This window comes from Rhincodon typus, chromosome 27 (assembly GCF_021869965.1).
Source record: "Rhincodon typus isolate 14 chromosome 27, sRhiTyp1.1, whole genome shotgun sequence".
Taxonomy (NCBI): domain Eukaryota; kingdom Metazoa; phylum Chordata; class Chondrichthyes; order Orectolobiformes; family Rhincodontidae; genus Rhincodon; species Rhincodon typus.
In genome coordinates this window covers 27,410,645-27,429,724 of record NC_063358.1, presented here as the reverse complement: position 1 = coordinate 27,429,724, position 19,080 = coordinate 27,410,645, and the positions used below count along the sequence as shown (strand labels likewise).

Genomic DNA, 19,080 nt, shown 5'->3' with positions numbered 1-19,080 from the left:
TATTAGGAAAGAAACTAAGGAATGGACTCAAAATCTCCATTTTTCTTATTATAGTAAGATTCAGAGTCAATTATTTAAATTACACAAGTCTAATTAAACTCCAAACATATATAAATTGTGAACATTAGACATGCAACGTTTTTAAAAAATTGAAGCTTTGGAAAATGTTGAATTTCTACTCAGTCAAAGAAAGTTGCTATAAATGCAGAGGAACAAGCAGCACAATGACTGATAAATGAATGAATATCAAAGCCAAACAATGTAAAGGTTCTAAAGGATAACATTGATGTCAATGTTTGACATCAAGCACATATAAAAAAATGAAATAACTGTCAAATTTTCAGCTCTTGCTTGTTCATCTGGCTAAGTAGGAGTGCTTTAGGCAAAAGCTGCAGTATTTCATTTAAAGTTGACACTCTAATGTGAATCCAGCCAACGATTGCTAACATTTCAGCTGAGATGACAATTGTTCACCACTTTTAAGAATGTTATAAACCAAGTTTTCATATTGGGCCATAAAAGGAGTATTGGAGTCATTATCCAAAAGCTTTGCCAAGAGATAAAATTTAAGATGGGTCTTAAAGGAAGAGAAATTTAGGGATGGAATTCCAGGGCTTAGTCCCTTATCAGGCTGAACTGGCAACCGCCAGTACAAATTGGGAATGTATAATCATCCAGAATTGGAACAGACAATCAGTCCTCATTCTCCACATCCTCGTATGCATTTTCCATTGTTGAGGAATTGGACCTTTCACTTTCTTAGCAACCCAGTGGTATGGAGACCATACTCAGTAATGCTAGTGATGTACCCAGCACGGACCAAAGATCAAACCTGGGTCTATCACAGCAGTGCATATACCAACCAAGATACTGTGGTGTCAAATGCACAATGATGGACAGTGTAGTGCATAAAAGAGCAAAATCAAAGCCAAAAGAAGCTGCTGTTTATTTTTTTTTATTGTGTAAGCGTTTTAGAAACACATAAATGAAAATGTAAGTCAGACAGGACAACTACACTATAAAGCAGACATTGCATGCTGCTGATCACAGCTCACTTGTTAATCAATACACAGTATACTCTGACTTACCAGCATCAAAGCTTTTACAATAGTGTTATATATGAACTTTGCTTTGGTGATTAATAAAAGAAACATGCATAACATTCTGTTATATGTAAACTCTTGTGACTTGTGGGACTGGCCCACCACTTTCAATAGTATTAGGTTACAAATCACATATTAAAAACAAGAAAACACTATTAGAAGAGAAACAAATAAAAAATGCACACACCAACAATGTTTGGCAATTTTACACATTTTTAGTGGTAACATGAAGAGAACTTTAAATGGGTATAACAAGCTGGAATGTATGAACCATTGCATGGCAACCATCACTAAGACACCACAGGCAAGAAATTAGACAGCCTTTAAATAGCATGATTTCGGGTCTTGCCATCTCTTGTTTTATCATTCTCATTCTCTGTTAACAATACTAACAGGAATGAACAGTGTTGGCAGAGCTAGCTCTTCCTAAGCCTGTCGTTTAGATGGACAATCAAATTGAATATCCTGGGGTGCTGAAAGGACTTAGGCAGGAAAAAACCCACTGGAGATTGGTCACCCCCAGAGATAATGGGAACAATCTTTCCGAATTAAAGGAGCTAACCTTACATCCATGGTACGGTTGAGTATGAATGCTATTTATTGATTACACTCCTTCAGTCGATGTGTCTCCACAAAAATGATACAATCAGCTCATCTAAGATAACCTTGCATATTAATAATGCGCATCTGATTACATCACACCCAATCCTGTCCTCACTTGCTACTCCCAATAACAGTCGTCTACAGTAATTAGAAATGGGCTCGCAGGCTAATTATTCCCTCTCTAGCATGTTTGCTGAGGGCATCTGAGCTTAGACACTAAGATTGTCCTGGATCTATATAGCAAGATGACCGCTGCACTATTTGAGTAATCACTCTTATTCTCTATGAAATGAAAGATACTGGATTATCAATTATTTTGTGTTGTTTGCAACAATTCAGTGCCGTTTCACTACACAGCCTCTTCTTTCAACAATGTGAATGGAATACCCACACTGAATGCCATTCTAAAGCATCAGTAGCGCCATACCAATAGACCAATGTTAAGCAACTTCATCATGTGCTCCCACCTGCTAATATCCATCTCACAGATACAGCATCACACAAATGTACCCTCCAAGAAAGATTCACAAACCAGTCATAAACTTCAAAATTGAATCCTCAATACTTGCTGCCCATCACTTTTTGCTGCCAGGGGATTCACCATTGTACAGAATGTCAGGTTGGGAGCATTTGTGATTTTCTTCAAAAACAATTGTAATGATAAATAATATAATGGATGTGATATATTCGAACTGTAGCTGTACATGTGAACACCAAGACACAAACCCTAGAATCTAAGACAGGGTGCAATTGAAAATCTATCAGCTCTAATCCATTTGGTATAAATGGGGCTTCATATTTACAGTAAGCCTTTAGAATGAAGCCAGTAACACTGCAGGGATGTTCATATTTGCAATCCTTTATTCCACCTACTTTTCAACAACTGAAATGTAACTTAATCGTGAACTGTCACCAAAATGTAATAGCGTATCTTGTATAGTGGTCAGTAAATAGGGTGCTCAATATGGGCAGGAGGTTGCGCATGTGGTTAAAATAAAAGGAAATAAACTCTAGATTTTGTCTTCAAATAATATCTTTAAAATTACTGACAAAACACAGCTGAACCACAATTTGTATTACACAACTCTGCTCGTATTCAAGTTTTGCTTATAGTGATTTCCAAATATGTCCCAATTAACTCAGTTAAATGTACAGTCTTAAGGAAACTGATTAATAGCAATACCTTTGATTAACTCAACAGTAAACGTTACCCACAAGGTGCACCCTCTCTCTCAGATTATAGTCAAGACATATATGGGAAAGCATAACTGCTTCTATTTCAATATTATGAGAGATGCAAAATTCCAAACACAGCTTGTCGTCTCAACATTAAATCTTGTGCAAACAGACTGAGACTTTCCATATAAGGTGTAAAACAGTCTGTCTCCTTTTCTTGTTACTTGGTCTATTTGTCCAATCAATGCAGTGGCAAGTGCAACCAGGCATTTCTGAGCATTTTTGAAACAACTGAGCCATTTCATGCCCCCAGTCAAATAATGGCCAAACCCATCTGAGATCACTTGCATTTTCTGTAAATACTGACAGGTATGACATGCTCAACTTTCCATTTTGATTTTAACAAGTAGCCCAAATTAGTCAGCTTATTGTCAGCACAAGTGTTGCATAATGGCTGGGGTTATTCCAGCTGAACAGCCATTTGAATCCCACAACTGGAATTAGTGGTGATCAAGTGAGCAATGATCAAGTGACTGGAGATAATTGATCCTTGGAGCAGGGAAAATGGGAGATTAAACTGGGCTACTTGTAGACCAAGGATCATGGTCATCCACCACATAACAATTTATTTCTGTCTTTTACGGCTGTTCCAAAATATTCTGTGCCTTTCTAATAAGAACCAAGAGAAAGTTACATAAGGTGCCTTATTAGTGAATGAGTTAATGTAAATTCTGGTTGATCTGTGTTAATTAACAATGTAACTGATTCTGAAAATCTACTTAGTGGACACCTCAAACATCTGATTTGCAATGGCCCTGATGACAAGATGTACTGTAGATAAGGAGGAGCTCACATCTGTTGCACAACAGAAGAACAATGGAGGTGATTCTTCTCAGAAGATAGATTTCAATAAACACGTCCTTTTCAGTCATTTGCTGTCATCCTTTCAGAAAACCAATCCTATTTTTCTTTGCATTAAACCCTATTCAACTTTTTAACTCTGCTTTCTCTCCACAAATGCTACCAGACCTGCTGAATTTCTCAAGTAAATTGTTTTTGTTTCAGATCTTCAGCTCTCTGTTTTATCCTACTACTTTTCTGTTACATCATCTAATGGTTTCTTACACACCAATCTACTGTTGAGTCTTAACTACATCTCCAACAATAGATTCCAAATAATTATCACCATTTTGCGATAAAGTTCTAGATATCGGTCCTGAATTTCCCCTCCACTGCATAAAATAATGCTCTCTCGCTCTGTTGTCCCTGGTCTCTCTCTGCTGGACACTTTTGCTGTCACAAGTCTCTTCAGAGATCCACAGACAAACCCATCCACCTTGATGTATGATGTATGATGCTCAGGGTATTCCACTCCTACCATTCTCTTGCTTTTCACCAAATGGGAAAAAAGCCTTCCACCAAGTTCAGAGCGACCTAGTTGAATGAAAATCAATTACCTCATTGCTCATTTACTCAATGAGATAAGTCACAAAAACAAACACTGCAACATCCTGACAGGATGGGCTAGAAAAAAGGCATTACAAAAGGACAGAATGCTCTTCACTGGAAAAATTTGCAATGAGTCAGGACCATTTTTGGGATCTGACCCCACTTGTTTCAACAGCATGACCTCTGATGTTCTGAGGAAGGTCACCAGACCTGAAACATTAACTCGGATTTCTCTTCACAGATGCTGCCAAACCTGCTAAGCTTTCCCAGCAACTTCTGTTTTTGTTTCTGACCTGTAATGTGGTCAGTGGCCAATTAAGAAGCAACATCCCCAAGTGCTGTCCAGTTAGGAAGAGGGGAGACAGATGGGAAGGGCCATCGAAATGATTGAAGGAAAGGCCATTGGACAGAATGAGTGTGGGGCTCAGGTAAATGGAATAGGAGGCTACAAGATGGAGATGCACTGTTAATGCTGGAACCAGCAACCCAAACCCAATTCCCAGGAATAAGATAATCCACCAGCAGGGGAATCTCATCCACTTGAAAGCATTGCCTGCAGATGTGCTGAATGGAACCTACGTACGTAGCGATCTTTCTGACCTCCTGAAGTCCTCTTGCCTTTTATTTAGAAATGAGTAACCAATGTAATAGGCATCTCATGCACCTCTGGGAAACTACCACTTCCCTTGGAAAATGCCAATTAATTGGGATTATATTGGTGTCAATTTGTTGCCTGCTACTTGGTCGCTTGCATCCAGAAATGTAGCCAAACCCTGGGAAAACCAGTTGGAGCAAAGTGAACATCGAGGAGCCAGTTCAACATTTATTCAAGATTTACCCACTCAGCTCCAAAGTGAAAATTTCTCACAAAACGCTGAAGCACTCTACCTCATCCTTCCTCTTTTGAAGACTATGTTTCATTCTGCAAATGGTTTCGTTGGGATTTTTGAATATCTTATTAAGTTACCATTCTTCACATGTGGCTCTAGTCAGTGAATTTCAGGGGCTGGTTTTGGGGATGAAGTCCAAGTCCAATTCTATCTTCTGACATCCGCAAACATGTACCTCCACATCTCCAGAAAGTGATCAATAGTAAGGGCCTTGGCTCATTTTCAAACTCCCTTGTGCATGATTGAGATCAGCAAGTTCAGCACAGTGCAGGGCTCAAATGGGAGTCCTTCATGACTGAATGGTTCGGTAACATCTGAACTTGGGAAAGGTTACGAAATAAGTGGTATTGGATTGATTGATTATTATTTGCACCAGCCTAATTTACCTTTCCTGGTAAGAAAGTAAAATCAGGCAGGATGTCCTATAGGCAAGAGTTTCATGTGCAAGGTAAGGGACGCTTGTGGTGCAGTGGGAGTGTCCCTACCTCAGGGCCAAAAGATCTCTGTTCATGACTCTATGTCTATCTGCTGCAGACGGGTGAAAAAATGTCCACACAGCTTATTTAAAACCAATGGTAACATGCAAGATGTTGATATTGGCCATTTATACCTCACCGAATTTGTAGTTTAGTCCCTATGCCTTTAAATTATTGAACTGTTTGGAATGTTATACTGCTGAGTATTTTAGATGTGTGATATGACTATGCTAGATAATTTTATAGAATAAGCAACATTTTGATGCCCCACTTGATGACTGAAAGACTAACTTTACTGTTGTTCATCTTCCCTAGAGAGTTTCTGAGCTTCACCGACAAGGTAGCAAGGCATTAGGGAGAGCAAGTAATGTGTTAAATCTTTATTGTACAAGTTTAGACATGTACAAAACGTCATTAGAAAAGTGTGAAAGGATAGGCATTTGCAGAGACACACTGTGCTTTAAATGGCCTAAAGCTGCACTGGTGCAATTTGAGAGTAGAAAAATACAAGAAGAGTGGAACTTGTGTCAGTGGTCAATTCATAAGTCACTGTTACATTCACGACAAAGAATATCATCCTTCTCAGGGAAAAATCCTTTCCCCACCAGCGAGGCTGAACATCGTGAGCAGGTGAAGCAGCTCTGGTGCCACTGGCGATCTTCAAAGGAAATGTATTTGCCACCTCCGAAACCTTCAGAGAAATAAAAAAAAGAGGCATTTTAGAAAATTGTTACCTAATTGTATTGTGTACTCTGAATTCAGACAGAATTGTTTCAAAGTGAAAAGATAAACTCTCTCCCATAATAACACTCCACATACGCTGGACCTGCACCTCAAGTTTGTGCAACCAGATGACCTTTCCACATTTGAGAACTTCTTAAGGGAGAGATGGAGAAGGGGAAATGCGATTGCATAATTGCTTCCTGTGGCAAACATGAGAGGGGACTACAATTTCAATTATAATTATCATACAGTGCATTCCAACTATTTTGATCCATATTGACCATTCTGTAGAAAAATTGTAGGATGTTAAGTCATTGTATACAAAGAATTGAGAGTCTCAACCACCTCATTATGTAGGATTCTGTGAAAAAGTTGATATCATCGTTTAGCTTTTCTTCCTTTTCAGGGAAATTCAATGGATTCCCAATTGAATGACCATATTTCAGAAAAATCTGCTGAGCCAACTAATAGGATTACTAAGGCACATAGGCTTGAGCTTTTACAACTTGACTTTAAGAGCTGTTTTCTCCCAAGTTCTCCCCCACGTTCCCTTTTAAAGGTATAAAGGGAGAATTCTTGACTGTCAGTATCTCTTGGGTTACCTTGTCCAAATAGCCATTCCTCATGTGAGTCTGGTTAGGGTTGAACTCTACCCAGACAGCTGGGGCACAGGACCGAAGGAGCAATCAAGCCAAATACTAAAAAAAGTTGTATCATCATCAGCAGGATTGATGAAGATTATCCAAAACGGAAAAATTGTGGCAGATTATTTGCCGTTGCTCGAAAGGATTAATTTCAATTACGGTGTCCTTTCAGCTGCCTGGCTGAGTTTGGCCCAGCGTTCCTAGACTGTCAGTCAAGCTTTCTTGGTGACACTAGCTCCTCTACTTACTGAACTTGTTTCCTTTCCTGTCAGAAAAATGAAGGCTTCAGTTGAAGTGGGGAAGTTACCTTGCAAAGTTCAAATACTAGAGAATTAAGGAATTCTTCCATTCCTCCTATGTCAAAATTATAATTTTGTTGATTGCTCACCCCTATATTTTAATACTTGACCTCTTAAAACCTTTTTCCATCTCATCATATTCCCAGCATTGACTATGTATAACTGCACAACACACAGGGAGTAGTTAAGATCCGTTAAGTACCGGGCTAAGCTGATAGTTGCAAGTATTTGGATGTGTTAGCAAGTAGGCTGCTTGCTTAAACTATAATTCACACATTTCACATAACTGCAAATCACAGAGTTATCTAGGTAATCCCATGAAAACTTTCTAAGTGGCCTAATAATAATTGCACAGACCAGCACTCTTGTTATTAATCAAAGAGTCATAATATAATCGGTGTCCTAATTTATAAAGCTTTGTGTTTGCAGATCAAAAGGCCTTGGAGAGCTGCTCGTCAGCATTCCAATATTCATTGTTGATGCTATTACTGTTAAGAGCCCTGTATTATTGTTTAAATTAAACAGATACTGCTGTGTGTGCCATACGACATTATCACAGAATATTTGATCCCCAAGAGGTTTTTCATCAAAGCTTTAACTCCAGTGTTTTGGCATTTCACTAAGAAAAACATTGGGACATTTATCTTGCTGATTTCTGCCACATGAAATCCTTTCAACTGTGACAGAAGCGTTTCTGATATTCCTGTGAATATGGTAGAATATGCCTGCAGGTGCAGTTTGCTACAGTTTTGAACCTTTTGTCTCAGCTGGGAGTCTTTTTTCCAAACAGAAAACGAATCAGATATCAGAACGATAGCTTTCTAGTAAAAGCAAAGGATTAGCAGAATCATTAAAAATTTGGAACTCAAAAAGACCAGAGATTACGATAAATGACTGACTAAAACATTAAAGTAACAAATAGGATTGTGTTGACTCTTGGCACCTGAATACAGAGATTTTCTTTTGCAAAAAAAAATTCCGGCTACCTGTTTTCCTCTTTCAGCCACGAACCTCAGACCTCCCTCTATTTAACTGACTAATTGACCAAGTTAAGATGCCAGGCTTTCTTTACCCAGTCTAGAAATGGGTGAAATGTTGCTAACTCAGTTTACAAACCTACTTCAGAATTACAAGCAAGAAAGAACTATGAACATAACAGAGTTCAAACACAGTTAATGTGCACAGTTGATTTCTAACTTCCATGTGCCTGCAGTGAGGTTTCAAATTGGATGAAGTATATTCCAAATCTAGAATAAAGAAATTAAAGTCCTTGCTGTCTCATGGCTTATAAGGACCCTAAAGAAAATGATGACCCAGAGTAAGCTGGTCAGTCTGAGGGATAGACATACTAATATCATGCAAAGACAGTAGACATGAGGGCAGCACGGTGGCATAGTGATTAGCACTGCTGCCTCACAGCGCCAGGCACCCATGTTTGATCTGAGCCTTGGGCGACTGTCTGTGTGGAGTTTGCATGTTCTCCCCATGTCTGTGTGGGTTTCCTCCGGGTGCTCTGGTTTCCTCCCACAGTCATGTGGGGTTACGGGGATGGGGAGGGAGGTGGTGAGTCTGGGTCAGATGCTTTTCGCAGGGTCAGTGCAGACTCGATGGGCCTAATGGCCTCTTTCTGCACTACAGGAATTCTCTGATTCTAGATGGCAGTTTGTGATTATGGTTAGGATACAATGTAATAGAGTGAGCACACTGCACCATTTCCCCAAGCTTGACATGGCTAACTTGAATCAACAGAAAAATGATTCAGAAACTGGTCTCTCCAGATTGCAAGTCCAGCAGGTTTACAGTTAAAAAGCATTGGGCTGCTGTCAGAATATGACATTTTAATTACCTTCTGCAGACTTTAGTTATGGTATGTTGAAGTAAAATGTTTTGTGCGCAAGCTGTCATGGAGACGAGTTACCGGCCAAATCCATAATAGCTGGACCCTCCACAGAAATGAACTAAATGGTTACAAGGCACGGTTGTAAGGTGAAAGTGCTCCATAGTTGGCTGATATCCAGTGCATGATGTGCAAAAAATTAATCTCAAATTGAGCAAAAGCAGAGTAAGAAGGATGATGCAATGTCTTCCTGGGTTTCATTTGAGACTGGATCACTTCAAACAGCACAATCCTCAGTTTAAAGCACAAAGGAGATTATTTTATATCAGACCAGATATGTCAACAGCCTGTGCAATCTCATCGCATTGATGTCCAATGACATTTTGGGATTTACGCAAAAGAATTATAACATTGAAACAGCCCAACCACTTCCTGCTGGGTTATTCATTCTTCACATTCAGACGCCCTAATCTTACATATAGAGTCTTAGAGATATACAGCATGGAAACAATCCTTTGGTCCAACTCGTCCATGCCGACCAGATATCCTAAATAAATCTAATCACATGTGCCAGCATTTGGGCCACATACCTCTAAACCCTTCCTATTCATATACCCATCCAGATGCCTTTTAAATGTTGTAATTGTACCAGCCTCCACCACTTCCTCTGGCAGCTTGTTCCATACACGCACCACCCTGTCTGAAAAAGTTGCCCCTTAGGTCGTTTTTTAAATCTTTCCCCTCTCACCTTAAAACTATGCCCTCTAGTTTTGGACTCCCCTACCCCGGTGAAAAGATCTTGTCTATTCACCTTATCCATGCCCCTCATGAGTTTATAACCTCTATAAGGTCACTCCTCAGCCTCCGACACTCCAGGGAAAATAGCCCCAGCCTATTCAGCATCTCCCTATAGCTAAAACCCTTCAACCCTGGTAAAATCCTTGTAAATATTTTCTGAACCCTTTCAAGTTTCACAACATCCTTCCTATTAGCAGGGAGACCAGAATTACATGCAGTATTCCAATAGTGGCCTAACCAATGTCCTGTACAGCTGCAACATGACCTCCGAACTCCTATACTCAATGGACAAAAACAGATGTTGCTGGAAAAAGCTCAGCAGGTCTGGCAGCATCTGTGAAGAAAAATCAAATTTAACATTTCCGGTCTGGTGACCCTTCCTCAGAACTCAATGCACTGACCAATAAAGGCAAGCATACCAAACACCTTCTTGTTGGAAAATAGAACTTTTTTCTCTCAACATCAAGGATCTCATTCCTGCCAACTGCAACCTATTTGCCCAACGAACTAAGCAATAGCTGGGAACGTTCCACTCACTATTTCCAAACACTTTGGAATCCAAAATGCAGGAACACAAATGTAAAATTAATTTAGAAAGGTATAAGACATGGAGAAAGACTTTTACATGGATGATTGTGAAGTTGTAAATACGTCAGAGTTAATGATTGCATTAGAGATCATGCCAACATTTTAAAATAGGTTAAATAGCTGGTTGAAAGATATGAGAATAAAGTCATGTGAAAACAGAGCAAGAGAGACGGTTAGTAAGTTTGGAGATGACACCAAAATTGGAGGTGTAGTGGAGTCTGAGGAATGGGCCACGGTCAATGTTGCAGGCCCAGTCAGGGAAATCACAGCACAACAGTCAGAGACCTGCACAGAGATCAGTCAGTGGTCTCATCATCTATCAGTCGGGGTTCATTAATCATCCAAGTCATTCAGAGGGGGTGGGCTACAGTCAGCTGTAGGTGGCGGTGAGTGAGGAATGGATGCTAAATCAGTGGCCCCTGCTCTAGTGGGGAGCTTGGGGAATCAATTGTAAGGATTGGAGGCAGAATGCTGGAATACAGAGGGGGAAAATTCAAGACATAAAGAAGAAAAACAATATTACAGTGGAGATCTCAGGTTAAGGGGTGCGGGGTGTGTATGGGCTAGCAGGTATTGATGGTCAGAACTACCTTGGGTAGAATGAGGGTCAGAACACTGCTGCACAATAGTTGGCACTGGGGGAAGAGAAGCAGTCCCTTAGAGAGGGGTGATATTAAGGGTGGATAAGTTGTTTACTTTGGTTCTTAAATTCCAGTACAGTTATGAATGTGCACTTGTATTCGCAATGAAATGTCAGCTGTGCCTGAAAAACAATTCTTTTTGGCTGCACCTCCCCTACCTACCCCACCCCCCACCCCACCTCACTGTGTGCATGGTGAAGGGCAGCTCCCAGCTGGCAACGTTTGAGTGGTACACAGGTGGGCTTTAGAAATGGTTCTGGCACTGGAAATCACAGGATTCCCTGGCACTGATGAGTGCTCTCACCTCTGGTGAGATTGTGCATAGGATGAGTGAGACTCTGTTTGGTATTATGTATGGGTACTGAGGCAAGTTTCGACGAATCATGTGAAAAAAATCATGGATAGAAATCCTCCATGAAACTCAACAAAATTGACACTTAGCCGATTTCTGTTAAAATTCAGCCTAAAGTTTTTCTACTTTGTTACAAAGTTTAAAGCACTGTCACAATAAGAATAAAAGTGTGTGCTACTGATTTTGAAATACAGTAATTGGATTTTCATGCCCAAGGCTTCCATGCACAGCAATAGCTTTACAAAAGGAAAAACGCTGACTCAAAACAGCCATAGCAATCACCTGATCATAGCTTGGCCAAGTCATGAGAACACTAAGATAAACAAAAACCATCTGAGCCAAATTAACATGTTATCAGAAAGCACCAAAACAGTCATCTCCACCAGGCAAGTAGCCTGTACTGCTTTACACCATTATGCAAGTTTTCACATAATGGGGATGAGACTTCACTTACAGTCAAAAACCTAAAGAAACACATTCCTTCTGAAGACAGAAGTCTACAAACCAAGCTCGACGCTGGGGGTCTAAATTAAAAAAAAACTAAGTGCTGGAGAATCTCAACAGATCTGGCAGCATCTGTGGAGACAGGAAACGGAGTTAACATTTCAAGTCTGATCTGATTCTTCTTTGGCTTTAAGATTCTCTCTCCACAGATGCTTCCGGATTTGCTGAATTTCTCCAATACTTTCTATTTTTATTATATTTCAAGGAACTGCTTTTGGCAAAGCTAGGGCAACCGTGACTAGCTAGAGAAAGTGCTCTCTTGGCCTCTTAAGGAGGTAAAGTACCTGGCAATGGAACTGATCAAACAGTAATATCAGAACACCAAGAGCACAAAGGCCAGCTGATGTATTTGCTATGGCTGATGAGTCAAAACACCAATTAACAATTATGGTCACAGGTTAAAACCTTACCTAAGGATAACCTAGCCTCTTTAAACTGTATATTTCTTTCCTCTCCCTTTCGTACCAAACTTGTTTTAAACTTTGAACTAGTGTGCATGTATGCTTGACATCATGTCTATTATTTTTCTTGGAGTTATCAGATAATAAAATTGCTTTTGTTTACACTGAAAAAACCTTGTTTTTGGCTCTTTATGGATACAGCACACATTGGATAACTGCATTCTCATTACAGAGAGGGATGGGCTTATGCTAGAAAAGAATCTTAAACTTTTTTTCAGCCAACCAAGGAGGTTGAAAAGGAGGGGCCAATTCAGCCCTTATCACTTGATGTTAATAAATCATACCATAGTCACTTTTCCAAGGGAATTAGCCCCAATTTTCAATACTTTCTTCATAATGATATTTACTCATACCAGGCAGCCTTTTTGAAAATCTGCATAGTACCTCCTCTGAAGCCTTTATATTCTTTGTGTTGTGTGAAACTGAAGATTGCACATAACACCACGACTGCGGTTGTAATGTTTTTTTATCATGTCATAATTATATCTCAACATTTTCTTCTACTCCTTGCAACATAGCCCAGCATTTCTTTAGCTTGTTTTTATAAAAATAGCCTTATTTATACATTTTTGAATGTGAACTACCTCTTCTTTCATGTCATCCACCATTTTACCTTCAATTTTATAATTTTTTAAACAAAATGTACCACTCTACATTTCCAATACACCATCTCAAACAACCCTTTATAGTTTTCTATAGCTCTATAGAATCCATTTACTTAATATCCTATGTTTGAGTTGTGTACGAATTTGGTCACCAAGTACGTGTTTTTAAAATAGTAGAATTAAAATTGAAGGGTGCCCTCAGCAACGTACTTTGGGACACCTCCATCCACAACATTCTTAATTCTAATCAGTGTCCTCCTATCTCGCCATTCACTAATTCAACAAAAGTTTTCTGAAAGTCCAAATGTAGCATGTTTATTGCACTGTCCCAGTCCACCACATTAGTTACTTCAGAAAACTTGGTCAAGTGTGATCAAAAATCCACATGGTTTAATTACTTCTCCGTTTACATATTTAGTAACTTCATCTTTCATTACAGATTGCAAAAAGCAAATTGGAAAAGATGTTAAACTAACTTTCCTGCTCTTACTTTGGATTTCTGTTCGGCCCTTTGTGAAACTGCATTACAGTGGCTGCTCTCCAGATGTCCAGGACACGCCTCTCTCAACTGTTCCAAACAGCATTTTGAGCTTTCACCATTTATTCCCCATTTCAAATACGGGATCCTCGGATGTATATGCTCTGACCCTGGTGCCTTTATTCTGCTTTAGTTTGACTAATCCTCCAAAACTTCCCTTTCATTTCACAGTTTCCTTGATATTAGTTTCTTTCATAAACACTGAAGTGCTCGTTAATTTTCTGCCAACTCTGGCTCATCCTTTCCCAACTCTCAATCCTCTCATCTCAACAAAATCAGTCATTTTTGGAGCTTCTGTTTACTGGTATCCTTTGCAGAATGCTTTATTGTCCTTTTTGAATATTATGGAGATTCCCTTCCTGGCTTTACAGATTTTTTTAACATTTAGCCTTACTTTTCTATTTGTACTGTTTTAATAAAAAGTGTAAAGATTTTTCTTAAAGGAAAACCTACTCCAGTTTGGGATCAGGTTCACAATAACCTCAGATTGTTTTGAATAAATGATACTTTCTGCTTTATTTAAAGACCCTATGCTTTTATGACATACAATTAGCATTCTCTCTAATTTCCTCTTTCTGGCTGTGCGGGCCTCTGAGGGTCTAGAACCAGAAGATTGCTGTGCACAGATCCTTGCAATGGCTGTGCGTATGTAGCCACATCTCTTAGAGGGAACAAACAACATTAAATTGGTCATCTAATGCATGCCCAGGATTCCCTTTTCCGGGACAATCCTGATGTTAAATTCCTACTTTTGGTTTTGCATCCAGACTCTACCTCAAATGAGTAACTGGCCTTCATGAGAAAAAGTAACTGTAAATCCATGTGTGACACAAGCAAGGCTCCAACAATCAGAAACCTCAATCACAAGAGGTTACGGCATACTTGGAATCTTAACATTATTTTCATTAAACAAAGTTATGATCATAGACTATAAATTATAAAGCCGCTCACATCCATCACATCGCTGCTATTACATTTTAGAGCTATGAGAGTTTGTACTTGTTAACTAGCAGAAAACAAATAAGGGTTAATTGGACGATCCCATGTTTCCAGTGGCAGAGTTGGATATAGAATGAGCTTGTGCAAGAGATGGGCTCCAAAGCTGTAACCACACTTCTTCATCCAGAGATCTATGTGAGCACAGCTTCCCAGTGGGACTGTGGAATTAGCAACACAATTCAAGACAGGATTGGATTACCCTCCATTATAGCACTGCCTGAACTTCAAACAAACAAATTGGCAACCAGATTGGAACTCTCCTTCAAACCTATTTCTTTCTTTTGGTCATCTTCCTCGATATCTCAGATGGCTCAATGTCAAATTTTATTTCATAATGTTCTTGTAAAGAGTGACTATGGATTTTGTAATATGCTAAAGATGCTACACAAATACAATCTGTTATCTCACTGTTGATATGAAAGGCACTATATAAATGTGAGTCAATTTCCCACATGGAATATATTCAGTAACACCCAGAAACAAATGTACTGGAGTTCCATTTTGAAATATTCAAGTTATGTTGGACCAATATGTCTCATTTGCCAGTTTTACTTTTTTTTCTCTTTCTGGATTTGCACTGACGTAGCAATTTTCCTGAACTCAGGACACCACAAACTAGTTTATGGATAATTAAATACTTTAAAAAAGTGATCACTTTTTTAATGTAAGAAATTCAGCAGGCAATTTGCACATATTTTTCCATGATGGACAATGAGATCCATAACACCTCTGATACTACAGCACCTCGTTAGCATTACACTTAAATGTCAACCTAGATGATGCGTTCAGTTTTATGGAGTAGGACTTAAAACTATGACTCTTGACTCAGAAAAGAGAAGATGGACAGTCTTTGTCTTGTATAAATTATTGTGATAAATCAAACCATGGTCTGTAGTTCTTCAATCTGGAGTACAAAATAATTAACTAACAAATAGTAATCAACTTAGATTATTAAATTATAATAATGTTTCTGTCAACATCTCTGGCAGACAACGTTTAAGTGAGATCACGGAGATCTCCCAATGAAGGCAATAAGTTTTAATCATGATACAATCTTACTTCTCAATAATTAGAATTAGAATTCAAGCGATTTATCATGTGGCATTAAGCGCCAGTTTTATGAGAAACATTCTGTAGAAATTCTAGCACTGTTGCAAGATAACCGGGCCATTCTGCTTTTCAGTCAAAATTGGCAGATACCCAGAAGAGTACTGTTGCAAACAGTCGAGGTATGCAGCTATTTACCTGTGATGGGCTTGGCACAGGCTGCACATTTCTTGGCATACAGGTTTCCAAAGCACTTGAGGCAGTACGGAGAATCCTCCCGGGAGGTGAATTGCTGGCCAGCCAGCTGAGTCTTGCACCCGTTGCAGACAAAGCATTCTTTGTGATAAGGTTCATCATGATAAGTAACACCTCCTTTGGTCAAGGCCTGTACATTCATTCAGAAGAAATCATTAGAATCATCCCTGTATCAGATTAACTTGACATAGCTTTCCATGTAAAGATATTCAGCAGATTGTACAGTTTGAGAAAACTTTTGAGGTATAAGAACAATCTGAAAGATCATTCAACCTGCAGTAATAGAAGAAACTGAGTAGATTTAGACTTGGGAAGCTGATGGCCTGGCGGTCTTAATTGCTGGACTGTTAATCCAGAGACCCTGGGAATGTTCTGGGGACCCAGGTTTGAATCCAGTCATGGCAGATGAATTCAGTAAAAATCTGGAGTTCAGAATCTAATGATGAGCATGGAAATATTGTCAATTGTCAGAAGAACCCACCTGATTCACTAATGTCCTTTAGGGAGGGAAACTGCTTTCGTGGCCTATATGTAAATCCAGACCCACAGCAATGTGGCTGACTCTTAACTGCTCTCTGGACAATAAATGCTGGCCTGGCTAGCAACGCCCTCATCCCGTGAATGAATAAAACAAAAGCTACTAACATCTTCATGCTTTTAAGAAATATAACTGGAATGTTGAAGTAATGCTCTTCAAACAAAGGACTGCCAGGCTGAACACCAACCGTATGCTGTTCTAAGCCATCTAACTCTGTAGAGTAGCAAGAGAACGATACTTGGTAGATGCAGTAGTTCACTTTCGAGACAGCCTGCTGTCAATTATATAGGTGGCTAAACAGTCATGCAATTATGAGAAAAGAATGTTGTTATTCCCCCTCAAGTGAAGTTCCTTCTTCCCATTACATGAGCCGCACATAGGTTGCCCTGTTGTAACTGCGTTGGATAGGAGATGAACCAGAGGCAAACAACGAACCGAGAAAAGTTCTCTTATGTAAGTTACTGACTCGGTCTGTGACTTAGCTGCTGGATTGCAGCTGGAGTTCTGCCTATATATATATTTCTTGACATTAAAGCTGCAGGATCTAATTGAGAACATTCAACTACGTAACATTACACAGGCCTGATCACATTGTGATCATTCTATTGTACTAAGAGTGAAAAATAAGAGATGGTTGAACTTTCTATAAATCATTATTTAGGCCTTAGCTGAAACGTTCTATCCAATTATGGATGCCAAACTTAAGGAAGGCTATCACAGCCTTGGAGAAGGTGCAGACGAGATTTATCAGAATGGTGCCAGATGAAACTAGAGAAGCTGAGACTGTCTTTTTAGAGGTGAGAAAGTTAAGACATTTAACTTAAGATTTAATGAAGGTATTCAAAAAAAAAGCATATTAATGGAGTAGTAAGTAAGAAGAAATCATTTTGAGAGATGGAGGTACAGTAACCAGGATGGGAATTAAAAGTAAAAGAACATTCAGCCTCCAGAAGGGGTAAACAACACTTTAGAGTCTTGTCAAATCAAGTGTCAGGCATTACCTTCTTGCAGCGGAAACACCGCGGAGCAAAATGATTCTCATAGCAAGGCACACAGTAAATCTCACTCTTATCAGGAACAAAGGCCTTGGATCCAATCGGCTGCTCACAGGTGTGACAAATAAAGCATCCTTCATGCCAAGTGCTGCCGTTGTATTCAAGCTTCCGAGTACCTGACACACAAAAGGTTAATCACCATCACACAATGATCACAGAAAACAGAGCAACACCCCTGGGCAAATTGAGTTTCATGGTGACTGGACCAAGATCCACCCAACAGTACAATGGAATGAGAATCGCATCAAGGACTCAGTTGGGCGGATTTCGTCTTCAGCTTCTTGGGATCATAACCAAGAGCGGAAACGGTTATCACAAGTTTGTGCACAGGCTGCACCTGATTTCTCGTCCACATCTGCATTCAAAGGCATACGTGTAGTATATAGTTTGATGAATTAGGTTAGACTGTGGAGGTTTGTGCCTGTGCTCTTGATATTAGTGCATGCGTCATTCTGTCACTGTACCTTGACCTCACTGTTTGATTTTTCCATGCTCGTCTTAAGGTGCTGCTGAGTTGGATACTAAAGATCCCATAATACTTCACCCAAACAGAAGTCTTCACCAAGACCCGAGAGACATAAGTATAGGCAGAATATTCATTTAGACTGTGGTGGAAATCCACGTACTCACCAGCACATAAGAGCATTACTGGGTCTTACTACCCTTCCTAGACATGAAGCAAGTGTCAACATACTTTCATTGTCACCATGCTTCCACAGGCCACCAAGCTCAGCAAAAATGTACCTAGCACTAAAGTTGAGCTCTTCTTTTACGGTACTGGCAACTATTTACCAACTGATCCCAGAGTTAATCATATTTGACGACTATTTTCAACCAGAAGGTCTAGGGAGGGGTGAAGGGCAGCACTGAAATCAGTAGCAGCTGGATCAGTCTCTGATGTTTCAACTTCTTTGTCTTACAACTAACCCAAGAGCAGAAATATGAGAGATTATCAATTGTGGGAATGAATTAGTTTCAGGGTTGGGAACAAGTTTCAGCTGTAACTTCACCCATGTGAAGCATCATCATTCATAGCTTATAAATCTTCCATGCTTATAGACCCAATGACTACCTAGCACAGGGGCCATAAGTTTGCTGTTTACATGCAGTTTTCTTAAAATTCAAGGCCCCAATACCAGACCACAAGAATTCTCTCAGAAATTTAATCTATAAAGAGCATTGTCTGAAATTTCCATGGAGCTTCTCCTGCTGTAACTGAGCATTTACCAAGTTTCACTAATGTATCTGATAATCTTCTGGCAAAGTTATGGTGGGTGATCAATAGACTACAGTTCCAACACCATGTCTCCTTGTTGTGTAATATGTTTTTTAATCAGAATATGCTGGGTCCTTCATAAAAGATACCAGGACAGAGTGCATGATATCAGCCAGACCCCACTGAAAACCTAAGCAAGCAATCATAATGTGATTATGACAAAGGTAAACTATCACTCCTCCATTCATCTGTACCTTTAACATGAGTTAAGCACACTATCCCC

General features: G+C 39.5%; 1 protein-coding gene across 3 annotated transcripts in view; it reads right to left on the bottom strand.

Annotated features, from left to right (window-relative positions):
* Positions 1 to 939: 939 nt before the first annotated feature.
* Positions 940 to 19,080, bottom strand: part of fhl3a (four and a half LIM domains 3a) — a 60,534-nt gene continuing 42,393 nt past the window's right edge. For all 3 annotated transcript variants that reach the window (XM_048613059.1, XM_048613060.1, XM_048613061.1), the window contains exons 4-6: positions 17,528 to 17,697; positions 15,932 to 16,118; positions 940 to 6,388 (exon numbers count right to left, since the gene is read on the bottom strand). In XM_048613059.1, the coding sequence (XP_048469016.1) occupies positions 6,237 to 6,388; positions 15,932 to 16,118; positions 17,528 to 17,697 (509 nt within the window). In that variant the 3' untranslated portion in view covers positions 940 to 6,236. The remainder of the gene's footprint in view (positions 6,389 to 15,931; positions 16,119 to 17,527; positions 17,698 to 19,080) is intronic.